Here is a 20,347-nt window from a genome sequence, read left to right as displayed (position 1 = left end):
CTTCTTTCTAATTCATGGTAGCTTATTTATTCTCTTCACATGTGCCCAATAACTCCGCTTTGGTTCTTTTGCCAAAGTATATTTTCATTTGGCTGATTAACCTGCCAGAGCATCTCTGGGGCATGGGGGGAGCTTCTAAGGAAACTTCCATCGCCATGAAGAGAATGTACAGACTGCACAGTCAAGACTGAAGCTGTGTAGGAATCAGTCCATGGTTACCGTGTAATTACCAGTGCATCACAATGCTCCCTGTATAGACTACACACAGACAGTGACTGTGGTCAGGGATACACCTGGGTAGTTACCAGTGTATCACAACGCTCCCTGTATAGACTACACACAGACAGTGACTGTGGTCAGGGATACACCTGGGTAGTTACCAGTGTATCACAACGCTCCCTGTATAGACTACACACAGACAGTGACTGTGGTCAGGGATACACCTGGGTAGTTACCAGTGTATCACATCGCTCCCTGTATAGACTACACACAGACAGTGACTGTGGTCAGGGATACACCTGGGTAGTTACCAGTGTATCACAATGCTATCCTGTACTTTATGTGGTTCATCTAAGTTAAGGGCATGTGCAATATATTTGGAATGAATGGAATATGTAGCACTTGCCCGTGTCTCTTATCATTGTGTAGACTAAAAATTTGTACATGTTATAAATTGGCAACAAGGGTTGGAAAAATAAAGAACAAGCCCCACATGAGAGGAAATACAGATAGTTGAAAAAAGATGACTTACTGGGGGTGTTAATTGGTTTGGCGACATTCTGTGCACCAGCTGTGACCAACCCTGATTATGGACACAGCAAAGAACATCCAGCCAAAACTCTACCGAAGAAGAGGGTTGGCCATTACTTGGAAGGCTCCTGGGTAAATTATTTGGTTGATGATTGGCACATTTCTTCCAGGGACGAGTGAGGCTACACAGATACACTGCAGCTGGTGGAAGAATTTTGGGTGTGTTTTGTGCACTGGGATAAGAAAGCTGCTGATAGATCAGTGAAATGGGTTCAGAAACATGTTGCATGTTAGCAAATACCATATCATCAATTCTTGTTTAGTGAAGCAGAGCAACTGTTCAATAGTCCCATTAATCCATTCAGATATAGTGGAGATCTCTAACTCCAGAATGTGAGTTATAAATTCAGTGTGTACATCATCTCTTTGAAAGATCTGTTGGGTACTGCAGATCTGACATTTAGACTGCACACAGAATGGCAAGTCTGTGATTTAATCAACAAGCAAATGAAGTTAAAGTTGCTAAACACATAGAATTTCATATCTGATCCTATGTCCAAATTTGCAATGGTTTTTAAGTGTTCCTTTCTAATATCTGTACATCCTTTCATTCATTTCTGTCTGACTGTCTTATGAAACAAAATATAATTAAACACATACATTATTAGACACCAGATTATTCAAGTGGTGCAGCTGAGGGGTCAGTGAGAATTGACAAAGAAACACTGAAGGAACAAATATTACAATAGTGCTGAACTTTAATGAGGATACATTGATCAGTGAGATTTTTGCTGAACTTCAGCAGGATGCCACATTCCACAATTGCATATACTCGAAGTGAACTCAATGCACATTAGATTCATAACACAGTTCAGCTTAGTTAAGTCAAATCTTGAGGGGAGAGTAAAAAAAAGAACAGTTGATGCAGAAATGAAATTATTATTCAAATTAAAAGGGAGGCTACATTGTAGAGCTCACATGCTAACACCATCTAACAGCTCTCAGGTAAAAAGAAATATTTTCCTTAAAATAGGAGAGGGAAGTGAGCACAAAAATAATCCCTTCAAGAGATATTCAGAAGAATGCAGGAAAGTTGTATGCTAATGACTTGGTCAGAAATGAATCCATTGGAGACTGTGGAGGGAGCAACGTGATTAAACTGAGTCAACAAGTGACATCCACATCAAGCCACACATGTTTCCTTACATCAGTGTTACTGTGGTCCCTTTCCCTAACTTTGAGATGTACCCTTTGCATTTCTCAAACGCATTATACAGTCCAACTTGCCTTTTTTCCATGATTGTACTGTAACTGTAATTTTTAACTGTCAAGTTCTTTACTTCTGGAATACTCTCTCCAGTCTTTTTATTATGCTGAAGACACACCATTCTATGTCAATTGTCTAGAAATTTTTGTCACATCTTCTTTTTTCTTTGCTCTGATTTCTAACCGAGTTTAGAAGGCCCAGTTTGCATTTTGCTTCATAATCTCATATCTCAGGAACAAAAACTTTGCCAGCAATGTGTCTGAGTGTGCCTGTGGAGTCTAATTCTGCTTTCCTCTTCTTTTCTAAGGCTGGTGGGATGAGGATGGAATTGTTGATCAACTGGTTTACTCCCTGGTGGCTGTCACCTGTTCCAGAGACTCCATTTGTGAAAGGTTCCGGCTGTACTGGGGCATCAAACCCTCCTTCAGTGCTTTGTTGCCTGTGGGCTCGTGGAGCAAAGCCACAGCAGTCACTGTGATCATTGAGGTGGAAGACATACTGGGTGCCCGTAACACTGCCATCAACAAGTAAGCGAGGACAAGGCACTGATAACAGATCAGTAAAAGTAAAACAGCATTGCCCTTGCAAATATAATGCCAAATCTTACTCTGTCATTGAAGTTTATAATCGAAGGGGTTTGGCCTGAAATATCGATTGTACAAACCCCATTTCCAGAAAAGTTGGGATATTTTCCAAAATGCAATAAAAACGAAAATCTGTGATATGTTAATTCACGTGAACCTTTATTTAACTGACAAAAGTACAAAGAAAAGATTTTCAATAGTTTTACTGACCAACTTAATTGTATTTTGTAAATATACACAAATTTAGAATTTGATGGCTGCAACACACTCAACAAAAGTTGGGACGGAGGCATGTTTACCATTGTGTTACATCACCTTTCCTTTTAATAACACTTTTAAATCATTTTGGAACTGAGGATACTAATTGTAGTAGATTTGCAATTGGAAATTTTGTCCATTCTTGCTTGATATAAGACTTCAGCTGTTCAACAGTCTGTGGTCTCCGTTGTCTGATTCTCCTCTTCATGATGCGCCATACATTTTCAATAGGAGATAGATCTGGACTGGCAGCAGGCCAGTCAAGCACACACACTCTGTGTCTACAAAGCCACACTGTTGTAGCCCGTGCAGAATGTGGTCTGGCATTGTCCTGCTGAAATAAGCATGGACGTCCCGGGAAGAAACGTCGCCTTGATGGCAACATATGTCTCTCTAAAATCCTAATATACGCCTGAGAGTCAATGGTACCTTCACATACATGCAACTCACCCATGCCGTAGGCACTGATGCACCCCCATACCATCACAGATGCTGGCTTTTGCACCTTTTCACTGATAACAATCAGGATGGTCGTTTTCATCTTTGGCACGGAGAACTCGACGCCCGTTTTTTCCGAAAACTAGCTGAAATGTGGACTCATCTGACCACAGCGCACGGCTCCACAGTCTTTCGGTCCATCTGAGATGAGCTCGGGCCCAGAGAACTCGCCGGCGTTTCTGCATAGAGTTGATGTATGGCTTCCTCCTTGCGTAATACAGTTTCAGTTGCATTTCTGGATGCAGCGACGGACTGTGTTAAGTGACAATGGTTTTCGGAAGTACTCCTGAGCACAGGTGGCTATAATTGTCACAGTAGTGACGGTTTCTTAGGCAGTGCCGCCTGAGGGCTCGAAGATCACGCGCTTTCAACAGTGGTTTCCGACCTTGCCCTTTACGCACTGAGATGTCTCTGAATCTTTTCACAATATTATGTACTGTAGATGTTGAAAGACCTAAATTCTCTGCAATCTTGCGTTGAGAAATGTTCCTCTCTCACGAATTTTGGCACAAAGGGGTGAGCCACGAGCCATCCTTGCTTGCAAAGACTGAGCCTTTGATGGACGCTACTTTTATACCCAGTCATGATACCTCACCTGCTACCAATTAGCCTGCTTAATGTGGAGTCTTCCAAACCGGTGTTACTTGAATATTCTGTGCACTTTTCAATCTTATTTTAACTCTGTCCCAACTTTTGTTGAGTGTGTTGCAGCCATCAAATTCTAAATTTGTGTATATTTACAAAATACAATTAAGTTGGTCAGTAAAACTATTGAAAATCTTTTCTTTGTACTTTTGTTAGTTAAATAAAGGTTCACGTGAATTAACATATCGCCGATTTTTGTTTTTATTGCATTTTGGAAAATATCCCAACTTTTCTGGAAATGGGGTTTTTACTTCTTTCTATAGACGCTGCCTGGCCTGCTGAGTTCCTCCAGCATTTTGTGTGTCCAGCGTCTGCAGATTTGCTCTTGTTTGTCATTGAAATTCTTTACTTTGCGCTTTGCTTCTGAATTTAAATACTTAATGAAATAATCTGCATTCAGGCTGCTAACAACAAGTTTAAAGAATTAGAAAGCATGAAAAGGTTAATTTATACTTTTGTTTTTACCACACAGCTCAATGTATGTGGATATTATTGGGGCAGATGGTCAAGTAGTGACAATGGGATAACGGGGACAGACAGACTACACAATAACCATGGGATTACAAGGACAGACTACACAGTGACCATGGGATTACAGGAACGGGCAGACCACACAGTGAAAGTGGGATTAGAGAGACAGACAGACTACACAGTGACCATTGGATTACGGGTACAGGCAGACTTCACAATAACCATGGGATTACAAGGAAAGACAGACTACACAGTGCCTGTGGGATTACAGGACCAGGCAGATTACACGGTGACCACGGGATTACCTTAGAGGTAAAGGTGGGAAGATGTGCCTGGAGGCTGTGGAAGTGAGCGAGGTCCTCAATGAATACATCTCTTTGGTATTCTCCAATGAGAGGGAACTTGATGACGGTGAGGACAATTTGAGTGAGGTTGATGTTCTGGAGTATGTTGACATTAAGGGAGAGGAGGTGTTGGAGTTGTTAAAATACATTAAGATGGATAAGTCCCCAAGGCCTGACGGAATATTCCACAGGCATGAGGCAAGGGAAGCGATTGCTCAGCCTCTGGCTAGGATCTTTATGTCCTTGTTGTCCATGGGAATGGTACTGAAGGATTGGAGGGAGGCGAATGTTGTCCTCTTGTTCCAAAAAGGTAGTAGGGATAGTACAGGTAATTATAGACCAGTGAGCCTTGCGTCTGTGGTGGGAAAGCTGTTGGAAAAGATTCTTAGAGATAGGATCTATGGGCATTTAGAGAATCATGGTCTGATCAGGGACAGTCAGCATGGCTTTGTGAAGGGCAGATCGTGTCCAACAAGCCTGATAGAGTTCTTTGAGGAGGTGACCAGGCATATAGATGAGGGTAGTGCAGCGAATGTGATCTACATGGATTTTAGTAAGGCATTTGATAAGGCTCCACACAGTAGGCTTATTCAGAAAGTCAGAAGGCATGGGATCCAGGGAAGTTTGGCCAGGTGGATTCAGAATTGGCTTGCCTGCAGCAAGCAGAGGGTCATGGTGGGGGGAGTACATTCAGATTGGAGGGTTGTGACTAGTGGTGTCCCACAAGGATCGGTTCTGGGGCCTCTGCTTTTCATGATTTTTATTAATGACCTGGATGTGGGGGTAGGAGGGTGGGTTGGCAAGTTTGCAGATGACACAAAGGTTGATCGTGTTGCGGATAGTGTAGAGAATTGCCGAAGATTGCAGAGAGACATTGATAGGATGCAGAAGTGGGCTGAGAAGTGGCAGATGGAGTTCCACCCGGAGAAATGTGAGGTGGTACAGTTTGGAAGGACAAACTCCAAGGCAGAGTACAAAGTAAATGGCAGGATACTTGGTTGTGTGGAGGAGCAGAGGGATCTGCGGGTACATGTCCACAGATTCCTGAAAGTTGCCTCATAGGTAGATAGGGTATTTAAGAAAGCTTTTGGGGTGTTAGCTTTCACAAGTTGGGGGACAGAGTTTAAGAGTCGCGATGTAATGATGCAGCTCTATAAAGCTCTAGTTAGGCCACACTTGGAGTACTGTGTCCAGTTCTGGTCGCCTCACTGTAGTAAGGATGTGGAAGCATTGGAAAGGCTACAGAGGAGATTTACCAGGATGCTGCCTGGTTTAGAGAGTACGGATTATGATCAGAGATTAAGGGAGCTAGGGCTTTAGTCTCTGGAGAGGAGGAGGATGAGAGGAGACATGATAGAGGTATACAAGATATTAAGAGGAATAGATAGAGTGGACAGCAAGTGCCTCTTCCCCAAGGCATCACTGCTCAGTACAAGAGGACATGGCTTTAAGGTAAAGGGTGGGAAGTTCAAGGGGGATATTGGAGGAAGGTTTTTTACTCAGAGAGTGGTTGGTGCGTGGAATGCACAGCCTGAGTCAGTGGTGGAGGCAGATACACTGGTGAAGTTTAAGAGACTACTAGACAGGAATGTGGAGGAATTTAAGGTGGGGGGTTATATGGGAGGCAGGGTTTAAGGGTCGGCACAACTTTGTGGGCTGTAGGGCCTGTACTGTGCTGTACTATTCTATGTTCTATAATTGATAAATCCTGAGGGCCGGATATGACACACCCCAGGTTGTTGTGGGAATTGAGAGAAGAGATCGCAGGAGCATTAGCCATGATCTTTGAATCCTCTTTGGCTGCAAGGGAAGTGCCAGAGGACTGGAGAATGGCAAATGTAGTTCCCTTGTTTAAAAAAGGTAATAGGGAGAAACCTGGGAACTATAGACCAGGGAGTCTTATGTCAGTGGTATGCAAACTACTGGAAAGGATTTTAAGGATAGGATCTATGAGCATTTTGAAGAAGTACAGTCTACTCATGGATAGTCAACATGGCTTTGTGAAGGGAAGATTGTGCCTCACGAGCCGGTTTGAGTTTTTTGAAGAGGTAACAAAAGAAATTGATGAGGGTAGGGCAGTGGATGTGGTCTACATGGACTTTAGCAAAGCATTTGACAGGGTCCCTCATGAAAGACTCATCCAGAAAGTCATGAGACATGGGATAAGTGGAACCTTGGCTGTTTGGATAAAAAATTGGCTTAAAGGAAGAAAGCAGAGGGTAGTTGTGGAAGGAAAGTATTCTGCCTGGAGGTCGGTGACTAGTGGAGTGCCACAGGGATCTGTCCTGGGACCCCTGCTATTTGTGATTTTTATAAATGACCTGGGTGTAGAGGTGGAAGGATGGGTGAGTAAGTTTGCAGATGACAGGAAGATTGGAGGAGTTGTGGATGGACCTATAGGTGATTGAAGGTTACAAGAGGATATAGACAGACTGCAGAGTTGGGCAAAAAAATGGCAGATGGAGTTTAATCCGGACAAGTGTGAGGTGATGCATTTTGGAAGGACAAACCAGAAGACTGAGTCCAGGATTAATGGTCAGTTACTTAAGAGTGTGGATGAACAAAGGGACCTTGGGTTTCAAATCCATACATCCCTCAAGGTTGCTGCACAGGTTGATAGGGTAGTTAAGAAGGCCTATGGGATGCTAGGCTTCATTAACAGGGGGATTGAGTTCAAGAGTAGAGAGGTCATGTTGCAACTCTACAAATCTCTGGTGAAATTCTGGTCACCTCATTATAAGAAGGATGTGAAAGCTATGGAGAGGGTGCAGAGGAGATTTACCAGGATGTTGCCTGGTTTGGAGAACAAGTCATATGAAGCAAGGTTAGCAGAGCTGGGACTTTTCTCTTTGGAGCGTAGAAGAATGAGAGGGGACTTGGTAGAGGTCTACAAGATTATGAGAGGCATAGATAGGGTGGATAGTCAATACCTGTTTCCCAGGGCACCAATAGCAAACACCAGAGGGGATATATAGAAAATTAAGGGAGGGAAGTTTAGGGGAGACATCAGGGGTAAGTTTTTTTACACAGAGGGTTATGAGTGCCTGGAATGACTTGCCAGGGATGGTGGTGGAGGCTAAAACATTAGGGGTATTTAAGAGCCTCTTGGACAGGCACATGGATGAAAGAAAAATGGGTTATGGGGTAGTGTGGGTTTAGTACTCTTTTTTTTAGGGATTATGTGGGTCAGCACAACATGGAGGGCTGAAGAGCCTGTACTGTGCTGTAGTGTTCAATGATTCTATTATGAAGACAGGCCGACTACACAGTGACCGTGGGATTACAGGGACAGGCCAACTACACAGTGACCGTGGGATTACAGGGATAGACAGACTACACAGTGACTGTGGGATTACAGGGACAGACTACAGAGTGACCATGGGATTACAGGGACAGGCAGACTACACAGTGAGTGTGGGATTACAGGGACAGACAGACTACACAGTGACTGTGGGATTGCAGGGACAGACAGACGACAAGGTGACCATGAGTTTACAGGGACATGCAGATTAAACAGTGAGTGTGGGATTAAGGACAGGGAAACTACACAGTGACTGTGGGATTACAGGGACAGACAGACTACACAGTGACTGTGGGATTACAGGGACAGACAGACTACACAGTGACTGTGGGATTACAAGGACAGACAGACTACACAGTGACTGTGGGATTACAGGGACAGACTACAGAGTGACCATGGGATTACAGGGACAGGCAGACTACACAGTGACTGGGATTACAAGGACAGACAGACTACACAGTGACTGTGGGATTACAGGGACAGACAGACTACAGAGTGACCATGGGATTACAGGGACAGACAGACTACACAGTGACTGTGGGATTACAGGGACAGACAGACTACACAGTGACTGGGATTACAGGGACAGGCAGACTACACAGTGACTGGGATTACAGGGACAGACAGACTACACAGTGACTGTGGGATTACAGGGACAGACAGACTACAGAGTGACCGTGGGATTACAGGGACAGACAGACTACAGAGTGACCATGGGATTACAGGGACAGACAGACTACACAGTGACTGTGGGATTACAGGGACAGGCAGACTACACAGTGACTGTGGGATTACAGGGACAGACAGACTACACAGTGACTGTGGGATTACAGGGACAGACAGACTACACAGTGACTGTGCGATTACAGGGACAGACAGACTACACAGTGACTGTGGGATTACAGGGACAGACAGACTACAGAGTGACCATGGGATTACAGGGACAGACTACAGAGTGACCATGGGATTACAGGGACAGGCAGACTACACAGTGACTGTGGGATTACAGGGACAGACAGACTACACAGTGACTGTGCGATTACAGGGACAGACAGACTACACAGTGACTGTGGGATTACAGGGACAGACAGACTACACAGTGACTGTGGGATTACAGGGACAGACTACAGAGTGACCATGGGATTACAGGGACAGGCAGACTACACAGTGACTGGGATTACAAGGACAGACAGACTACACAGTGACTGTGGGATTACAGGGACAGACAGACTACACAGTGACTGTGGGATTACAAGGACAGACAGACTACACAGTGACTGGGATTACAGGGACAGACATACTACACAGTGACTGTGGGATTACAGGGACAGGCAGACTACACAGTGACTGTGGGATTACAGGGACAGGCACACTACATGGAGACCATACAATTAGAGGTATAGGCTGCCCACACAATAACCATGGGATTACAAGGAGAGGTAGACAACACGGTGACTGTGGGATTGCAGGACCAGGCAGAGTACAGTGATGGTGAAATTACAAGGACAGGCATTCTGCACAGTGACCGTGGGATTATAGGGACAGACATGTTAAACAGTGACCCTGGGATTATAGCAACACACAGACTACACTGTGACTGTGGGATGATGGGGACAGGTAGACTACACATTGACCATGGAATTACAAGGAAAGCCAGACTGCATAGTGACCGTGGGATTACAAGTACAGACAGACTACAGAATGACCATGGGATTAAACAGTCACCACTGGATTACAGGGACAGGCAGACTACACAGTGATCATTGTATTACAGGGACAGGCAGACTACACAGTGACTGTGGGATTGTTTGGGGAGAGAGATTACACAGTGATCATGGGATTATGAGGACAAGTGGACTTCACAGTGACCACAAGATTACAGGGACAGGCAAACTACACAATACCCATGGGATTACGGGGGCAGGCAGACTACACAAGAATGTGGGATTATAGGGATAGGCATTCTACGTGGTGACAATGGAATTTCAGGGATAGGTAAATTATACCTGACCATCAGATTACGGCGACAGGCAGAATACACAGTGACTGTGAAATTAAAGTAATGAGCAGATTGTATATTGACCATGAGATTACAAGGACACACAGTCTACTGAGTGACTAAGGGGTTACAGGGACAGGCAGACCTCACAGTGACCATGGGATTACATCATCAAGCAGACTACAGTGTGATCATTGGAATACAGGGACAGACAGGCCACACAGTGACTATAGGGGCAGGCAAACTACATAGTGACCATGGGATTAGAAGGACAGATAGGCTAAAGAGTGACCAAGAGATTACAGAGACATGCAGATTAAACAGTGACCACAGGAACACGAGGCAGACTACACAGAGACTGTGTGATTACAGGGACAGGCAGACTACAGTGTGACCACTGGATTACAAGGACAGTCAGACTACACAGTGACTGTTGGATTTTAAGGACAGGCAGACTACTCAGTGATCATGGTATTACAGTGACAGAGAGACCATGCAGTGAACATTGGGATTGCAGGTACAGGCAGACAGCACAGTGACAGTAGGATTACAAGGATGTGCAGATGAGAGATTGACTGTATGTTTACAGGGACAGGTACACTACATATTGAGCGTGGGAGTACAGGGACAGACAGACTAAAGAGTGAATGTGGGATGACGGACAGGCAGACTAAACAGTGAATGTGAGATTACAGGGACAGACAGACTGCACAATGACCATGGGATTATGGTGAAAGGCAGTCTACACAATGACCATGGGATTAACGGGACAGGCAGACTGCACTGTGACCATGCAATTAAAGGGACAAACAGACTACATAATGACTCAGATTGCAGAGACAGGCTGGAAAAGTGATTTAGCAACATAGAAAACCTACAGCACAATACAGGCACTTCGGCCCACAAAGCTGTGCCGAACATTTATTTACCTTAGAAATTACTAGGCTTACCTATAGCCCTCTAGTTTTCTAAGCTCCATGTACCTATCCAAAAGTCTCTTAACAGATCGTATCGTATCCGCCTCCACCACCGTTGCTCACAGCCCATTCCACACACTCACCACCCTCTGCGTAAAAAAACTTACCCCTGACATCCCCTCTGTACCTACCTGACATTCTCATGTCAGCTATTTCAACCCTGGGAAAAAGCCTCTGACTATCCACATGACCAATGCCTCTCATCATCTTATATGCCTCTATCAGGTCACCTCTCATCCTCTGTTGCTCCAAGGAGAAAAGACCAAGTTCATTCAACTTATTCTCATAAGACATGCTCCCCAATCCAGGCAACGTCCTTGTAAATCTCCTCTGCACCCTTTCTATGATTTCCACATCCTTCCTGTAGTGAGGCAACCGGAACTGAGCACAGTACTCCAAGTGGGGTCTGACCAAGGTCCTAGATAGCTGCAACATTACCTTTCAGCTCCGAAACTCAATCCCATGATTTATGAAGGCCAATACACCATCTGCCTTCTTAACCACAGACTCAACCTGCACAGCAGCTTTGTATGTCCTATGCCCCTGGACCCCAAGATCCCTCTGATCCTCCACATTGCCAAGAGTCTTACCATTAATACTATATTCTGCCATCATATTTGACCTACCAAAGTGAACCACCTCACACTTATCTGGGTTGAACTCCATCTGCCACTTCTCAGCCCAGTTATGCATCCTATCGATGTCCCACTGTAACCTCTGACAGCCCTTCACACTACCCACAACACCCCCAACCTTTGTGTTATCTGCAAATTTACTAACCCATCCCTCCACTTTCTCATCCATGTCATTTATAAAAATCCTGAAGAGAAGGGGTCCCAGAACAAATTTCTGAGGCACACCACTGGTCACTGAACTCCGTGCAGAATATGACCCATCTTCAACCACTCTTTGCCTTCTGTGGGCATGCCAGTTCTGGATCCACAAAGCAATGTCCCCTTGCATCCCGTGCCTCCTTACTTTCTCAATAAACCTTGCATGGGGTACCTTATCAAATGCCTTGCTGAAATCCATGTACACTAAATCTACTGCTGTATGTTCATCAATGTGTTTAGTCACATCCTCAAAAAATTCAATCAGGCTCATAAGGCACAACCTGCCTTTGATAAAGCCATGCTGACTATTCCTAATCATATTATACCTCTCCAAATGTTCATAAATCTTGACTCTCAAGATCTTCTCCATCAATTTCGCAACCATTGAAGTAAGACCCACTGGTCTGTAATTTCCTGGGCTATCTCTACTCCCTTTCTTGAATAAGGAAACAACATCCACAACCCTCCAATGCTCTGGAACCTCTCCTGTCCTCATTGACATGCAAAGATCATTGCCAGAGACTCAGCAATCTCCTACCTCACCTCCCACAGTACCCTGGCGTACATCCCGTCTGGTTCCGGTGACGTATCCAACTTGATGCTTTCCAAAAGCTCCAGCACATCCTCTTCCTTCATATCTACCTGGAAATATGATGATGTAGCTATTAGTGAAACATGGTTGCAGGAGGGGTGTGATTGGCAACTAAATATCCCTGGATTTCGTTGCTTCAGGTGTGATAGAATCGGAGGGGCAAGAGGGGCAGGTGTTGCATTGCTTGTCAGAGAAAATATTACTGTGATGCTTTGGCAGGATAGATTAGAGGGCTTGTCTAGGCTATTTGGGTGGAAGTGAGGAATGGGAAAGGTGTAGTAACACTTATAGGGGTGTATTATAGACCACCTAATGGGGAGTGAGAATTGGAGGAGCAAATTTGTAAGGAGATAGCAGATATTTGTAGTAAGCTCAAGGTTGTGATTGTGGGAGAGTTTAATTTTCCACACATAGACTGGGAAGCCCGTACTGTAAAAGGGATGGATGGTTTGGAGTTTGTAAAATGTGTGCAGGATAGTTTTTTGCAGCAATACATAGAGGTACCAACTAGAGAAAGGGGCAGTGTTGGATCTCCTGTTAGGGAATGAGATAGGTCAGGTGACAGAGGTATGTGTTGGGGAGCACTTCAGGTCCAGTGATCACAATGCCATTAGTTTCAATATAATTATAGAGAAGGATAGGACTGGACCCAGGGTTGAGATTTTTGATTGGAGAAAGGCTAACTTTGAGGAGATGCAAAAGGATTTTGAAGGAGTGGATTGGGACAATTTGTTTTATGGGAAGGATGTAATAAAGAAATGGAGTTCACTTAAAGGTGAAATTTTGAGGGTACAGAATCTTTATGTTCCTGTTAGGTTGAAAGGAAAGGTTAAAAGTTTGAGAAAGCCATGGTTTTCAAGGGATATTGGAAACTTGGTTTGGAAAAAGAGAGAGAACTACAATAAATATAGGCAGCATGGAGTAAATGAGGTGCTCAAGGAATATAAAGAATGTAAAAAGAATCTTAAGAAACAAATTAGAAAAGCTAAAAGAAGTTATGAGGTTGCTTTGGCAAGTAAGGTGAAAATAAATCCAAAGGGTTTCTACAGTTATATTAGTAGCAAAAGGACAGTGAGGGATAAAATTGGTCCCTTAGAGAATCAGAATGGACAGCTATGTGCGGAGCCAAAAGAGATGGGGGAGATTTTGAACAATTTGTTTTTATCGGTATTCACTAATAAGGATATTGAATTGTGTAAGGTAAGGGAAACAAACAAGGTAGTTATGGAAACTATGATGATTAAAGAAGAGGAAGTACTGGCGCTTTTAAAGAATATAAAAGTGGGTAAATCTCTGGGTCCTGACAAGACATTCCCTAGGATCTTGAGGGTGGTTAGTGTAGAAATAGCAGGGGCTCTGACAGAAATATTTCAAATGTCATTAGAAACGGGGATGGTGCCGGAGGATTGGCATATTGCTCATGTAGTTCCATTGTTTAAAAAGGGTTCTAAGAGTAAACCTAGCAATTATCGGCCTGTAAGTTTGACATCAGTGGTGGATAAATTAATGGAAAGTATTCTTAGAGATGGTATATATAATTATCTGGATAGACAGGGTCTGATTAGGAACAGTCAACATGGATTTGTGTGTGGAAGGTCATGTTTGACAAATCTTATTGAATTTTTTGAAGAGGTTACTAGGAAAATAGATGAGAGTAAAGCAGTGGATGTTGTCTATATGGACTTCAGTAAGGCCTTTGACAAGGTTCCACATGGAAGGTTAGTTAGGAAGGTTCAATTGTTAGGTATTGATATTGAAGTGGTAGATAACTGTTTGTCAGGTTGGAGGCCGGTGACTAGTGGTGTGCCTCAGGGATCTGTACTGGGCCCAATGTTGTTTGTCAGATACATTAATGATCTGGATGATGGGGTGGTAAATTGGATTAGTAAGTATGCAGATGATGCTAAGATAGGTGGCATTGTGGATAATGAAGTAGGTTTTCAAAGCTTGCAGAGAGATTTAGGCCAGTTAGAAGAGTGGGCTGAAAGATGGCAGATGGAGTTTAATGCTGATAATTGTGAGGCGTTACATTTTGGTAGGACTAATCAAAATAGGACATACATGGTAAAAGGTAGGGCATTGAAGAATGCAGTAGAACTGAGTGATCTAGGAATAATGGTGCATAGTTCCCTGAAGATGGAATCTCATGTGGATAGGGTGGTGAAGAAAGCTTCTGGTTTGCTGGCCTTTATAAATCAGGGCATTGAGTATAGGAGTTGGGATGTAATGTTAAAATTGTACAAGGCATTGGTGAGGCCAAATTTGGAGTATTGTGTACAGTTCTGGTCATCGAATTATAGGAAAGATGTAGATTTACTAGAATGTTACCTGGGTTTCAGCACCTAAGTTACAGAGAAAGGTTGAACAAGTTAGGTCTTTATTCTTTGGAGTGTAGAAGGTTGAGGGGGGACTTGATAGAGGTAATTAAAATTATGAGAGGGATAGATAGAGTTGACGTGGATAGGCTTTTTCCATTGAGAGTAGGGGAGATTCAAACAAGAGGACATGAGTTGAGAGTTAAGGGGGAAACAGTTTAAGGGTAACACAAGGGGGAATTTCTTTACTCAGAGAGTGGTAGCTGTGTGGAACGAGCTTCCAGTAGAAGTGGTGGAGGTAGATTCGCTATTGTCATTTAAAGTAAAATTGGATAGGTATATGGGCAGGAAAGGAATGGAGGGTTATGGGCTGAGTACAGGTCGGTGGGACTAGTTGAGAGTAAGCATCCAGCACGGACTAAAAGGGCCGAGATGGCCTGTTTCCATGCTGTAATTGTTATATGTTTATATGGTTATATCTACATGATCAAGCTTTTCAGTCTGCTGCAAGTCATCCCTACAATCGCCAAGATCCTTTTCCATAGTGAATACTGAAGCAAAGTATTCATTAAGTTACCTCTGCTATCTACTCCAGTTCCATACACACTTTTCCACTGTCACACTTGATAAGTCCTATTCTCTCATGTCTTATCCTCTTGCTCTTCGCATACTAGTGATAAGCAGACTACACAGTGACCATGGGATTATGAGGACAGGTGGACTGCACGGTGACCGTGAGATTACAGGGAGAGGCATTCTGCACAGTGATTGTAGGATTACGGGGACAGGCAGTCTATACAGTGACCCTAGAGTTACAGGGACATGCAGATCAGGCAGTTTTGTGGTGGAGGTGGATCATACTTGCCCATGGGAGTTTCATAATAGGCAGGGCAAAAGTGAGCATTGGATTGTTGGGCTGGCTGATCATAAAGGGTCACTATTACTTTTTATGTGCAGTTTACTGATAACGGCCTTTGCTGAATGATGCAGAGGTCTCAGTAGATAAACACCCTTTGTGTGGACACTCCTGTGGGTATTGGTAGCTGCACATGTTGTGGGTTTCTTCCCACACCCCTCCTACCTCACCCACTCTGTCCAAGTGTACTGTGTCCTTGCCTGCTTTCTGTTGAACAAGGAGTAAGCTCCCTTTAGTCAGGAAAAATGGCACCATAAACAGGGTTGCAGTGGAATGCAGAGGGTGACTACTCCCAGCTGTTACTGAATGGCGATTAGGACTGGAATTTTTGGCTGATCAGCCTGACACTAGGTCTCAGCCTGCCCATCTCTGCTAGAAACAACTTGTACAGACTGCAGGCTCTAAAGTAGTGGTCACCAACCTTTTTAAGCCTAAGATCCACTACCTCGGCCTTAGTGAAAGGCAAGATCGACCTACTAAATCAGTTAGTCAGACGCATGCGCACCAGGCAGAAAAGACCGGAAGTAAAACCCCGCAACCTGGAAGTAGAAATAATGTATGTATATTGTGTAGTTTCACTGAACAGAATCGGGAAGATTAAGCCAAAACTGAATTGTAGAGGAAAAAATCAGCACATACAAGCATGCGCACACAGGTGCCCATGCAGGGCTTCATAGTCATGGTAGTCTTTCTCGGGGTAAACACAAATGTCCCGTATTTGACTGCTACTTTTGTCCCTTATTTGGGAGTGAGAAATTTGACTCATAACTCCAGACAGCCAGTCTGAGACAGTCTGTGAGGTGTCTATCAGTAAGACAGCTCCTGTACTTAGATTCCATAATTTTCATCTATTGCAGCACAGCGCCCTCGCAAACCTCCTGACAGACTGAATATTTGAATGAACAGTTTCCTTTGTTAGACTGAATGTTGAACCTGCCACGTTTTTCAGGTGTTTTGTGTTGCTAAACTGTTACTGAGACATCAGTATAAGTTTCAGAGGTACTCAAGATAATGACACTGTTTTTTGTTTCCCAGTTATTTACATTTGGGGAATGTTAGAATTTAAAGGGGGAGAAGTGTTCTAAAGTGAGCATTATAAAGATAAGTTAATACAAATTAGGATAATGATAATCTAGCAATACGCCCTGCTATGGAAGCTGTTTGTAAAGAGAGGTTGCTTCCGGGTTGAGGGGTTTTACTTCCGGTCTTTTCTACTGCGGTGCATGGCGGTGGAGCTACACACATGCGCACTGGGCAGAAAGAACGGAACTAAAACCCCGCAACCCTGAAACAATCTCTCAACAGTATTTGTGTATTTATTCTTCATTTTTTTTTGGGATCTACTGGGGAAGTCTCAAAGATTGACCAGAGGAACGCGATTGACGGGTTGGCGACCACTACTCTGAAGTCACATTGGGATTGATTGAGGAGGGAGTAATGATTCCCTTCTTAAGGAACAACAATGTATTTGCACAGACCGGTAGCTGATCCACACAAGTCAGTGGCAGAGTCCCACTGTCCGATTAACCGGTCTAATGTCAGTGACATTTCAATATCTGTCTCATCGTGTCCTTGCCTTCCTCACAGGACCTTGATGGTTGTAACGCCGGATCTCCCATTAGACTCACACTCTGTCGTTGACTGGTTGAAACATAAGAGCCAGTCAGGATTATGGGGCCTGGTACAACAGGGGAATCCTGATAAAGTGATCCCGTTCTCCGTCGCTCTCATCAGCGCTCTAAACCAGGTGAGAGTACTCGGCAACTTGCATTATCCTCGAGTAATCCAGTTCTTCTTAGTGTTACTGTCTCTTCAAAATACAGCCGAAGCCTTTAGCACAAAAATATAATTTCAGGTTATGACATCCACATAAAACAATGACATAGGCAGAGTATATCACGATGAGTGTAGAGTAGACTATGGTAGGACTGAGAGAACAGAAGCAAATAATATAGGACACAGCAGAAATACATGTTACATGCCTGGTGAAATACAGTAGGAGTGTATGTGTTATATGGTACAGTTACAGAAGTAGAGTGAACACGTGAGTAATATGGGTAAGGGTGATGAACTCGGATGAGCATGGATCAGTACAGGGAACTATGATGTTGTGGCCATTACTGAAACTTGGTTGTGAGAGGGGTAGGAAAGGGTGATGAATGTATCAGGCTTTCAAAGTTTTAGAAAAGATAGAGGAGGAGGTGAAAAGCTGGGAGAGGGAAGGAAATTGCACTACTAATCAGGAACAATATCACGGCTGCACTCAGAGGAGACATAATGGAGGGGTCAGACTCTGAGCCCATTTGGGTGGAACTCAGGAATAGGAAGGGTGCAACCACACTGACGGAATTGTACTACCGACCCCTGGATATTGAGGAACAGATATATAATCAGATTAAGGAAATATGTCAAAATAATAGGGTTGTTGTCATGGGGGATTTAAACTTCCCTAATATAAACTGGGACCTTCTTAATGTAAGGGGTTTAGATGGGGCATTATTTAAGGTTTCTTAAATCAATATGCGGACGGTCTAACGAGAGAAGGGGTTGTACTGAACTTGGTGTTGGGTAATGAGCCTGGCCAGGTGACTGACCTTTCAGTGGGTGAACAGTGAGGGAAAGTTAGGGAATCGTTACCCCAACTCCTTAACTTTCAGGATAGGTATAGATAAGGACAGGTATGGTTCTTGTGGGAGAGTTTTAAATTGGAGTAGGGCAAATTACAAGGGCATTAGGCAGGAACTAAGAAGTGTTAATTGGGAACACCTTTTCTCTGGCAAATCCACATCAGACATGAGGACAGTGCTTAAGATCAATTGCACAGAGCACAAGAAAGGTGTCTCAGAAGGAAGGAAGGAATGGAAAGATAAGAGAGCCATGAATGTCCAGAGCGGTGATGAATTTAGTCAAGAAGAAAAAGGAAATGTATGTAAAGTTTTGGAAGTTTTGAGGTCAAGGAGGAGGAGGCCTCCTAATGAGTATTAAGTATTAGAGGTACTTGACCAGGATCTTTCTGTCCTCTCTAGCCACAGGTGAGGTCCCAGAGGACGGATAAGAGACTATGTACCTCTATTTTAGAAAATAACAAGGGAAAATCTCGGGGACTATAGACTGGTGAGTCTCATGTCAGTTGTAGGGAATTGACTGGAGAAAATTCCAAGGGATAGGATATATGAGCATTGGGAAACCCATGGCCTAATTAGGGAGAGCTGGCATGGTTTTGTGCAGAGCAGGTCATCCCTTAACGACTTGATTGATCTTTTTGACAAGGTGTCGAGAGAGATTGATGAGAGTAGGGTAGTAGATGCGGTCTACATAGATTTTAGTAAGGCATTTGACAAAGTCTCTCATGGGAGGTTAATCTAGAAGATCAGGATGCAAGGGCTGTTTGGATTCAGAACTGGACTGCTCATAGAAGATAGAAGCTAGTGGCTGAAGAGACTTATTTGAACTGGAAGTCTGTAATTAGTGGTGTTCTGCAGGGATCTGTGCTGAGACCTCTGCTGCTTGTAATGTATATAAATGATTTAGATGAAAGTATAGACAGGTGGGTTGCAGATGATACCAAGATTGGTGGAGTTGTGGACAGTGTAGTGGACTGGCAGTGAAAACAGTGCAATATAGATGAGTTACAGATATGGGCTGAGAAATGGCAGATAGAGTTTAACCCAAATAAATGTGAGGTGTTGCACCTCAGTGGGGCAATTGCAAGGAGACAGTGCACACTTAATGGAAGATCCTTAACAGTGTTGCTGAGCAGAGAGATCTTGGGGTCCAAATTCATACTCCTTGAAGGTGTGCCGACTCATTGTTGCTGATGAGGACTATCTCTGTTGTGTCATCATTAAAGATGAGCTGGATTAATGGTTACAGCTGGAACTACCAGTACAGTCATGCGTCAGTAGTGTGAACAGCAGCGGGCTAAGCGTACAGCTCTGGAGGTGGTGGGGGGGTGGTGGTGTTGCCAGTGATCAGCATGATGCTGCTAGAGATGTTGCTGCCAACATGGACTGTCCATCAAGACCATAAGACATAAGAGCAGAATTAGGCCATCCAGCCCAACGAGTCTGCTCCACCATTCCATCATGGCTGATCCTGGATCCAACTCACCCCATACACCTGCCTTCTCGCCATATCCTTTGATGCCCTGACTAATCAGCAAACTATCAACTTCAGCTTTAAGCATACCCTTTTCTCTGTCTGCATTTGTGCCCAATCATTGCCTTGTCCTTCCTTACATTCATTTTACACCCATCATCTACTTGTAAACCTGCTGGTTCATCCTCAGCTCTATCATCCTGATTCCCATCCTCCTGCCATATTAGTTTAAACCACTGCCAACAGCTCTAGTAAACCTGCCTGCAAGAATATTGGTCCCCCTTGGATACAAGTGCAGCCTGTCCCTTTTTACATCTGAATCCCTGCCCCTGCTCTAATTCTTCAAACACACATTTATCTGACACCTCATTCTATTCCTATCCTCACTGTCGTGTGGCACAGGGAGCAATCCCAAGATTACTACCCTTGAGGTCCTGCTTCTCAGTCTCTTTCTTAACTCCCTGTGTTCTTTATTCAGGACCTCCTGCCTTTTTCTACC

The 20,347-nt window shown here is 43.9% G+C and overlaps 1 protein-coding gene across 1 annotated transcript in view; it reads left to right on the top strand.

The window, feature by feature from the left end:
• pkd1b (polycystic kidney disease 1b) overlaps positions 1-20,347 on the top strand; it is a 192,884-nt gene that overhangs the window by 61,631 nt on the left and 110,906 nt on the right. Inside the window, exons 13-14 of the mRNA XM_073026674.1 lie at positions 2,325-2,544; positions 17,338-17,497. Of these exons, the coding sequence (XP_072882775.1) occupies positions 2,325-2,544; positions 17,338-17,497 (380 nt within the window). The remainder of the gene's footprint in view (positions 1-2,324; positions 2,545-17,337; positions 17,498-20,347) is intronic.

Source organism: Hemitrygon akajei, chromosome 22 (genome assembly GCF_048418815.1).
Source record: "Hemitrygon akajei chromosome 22, sHemAka1.3, whole genome shotgun sequence".
NCBI classification, from domain to species: Eukaryota; Metazoa; Chordata; class Chondrichthyes; order Myliobatiformes; family Dasyatidae; genus Hemitrygon; species Hemitrygon akajei.
The sequence above is the reverse complement of the archived record's forward strand: the minus strand, read 5'-3'. Positions and strand labels throughout refer to the sequence as shown.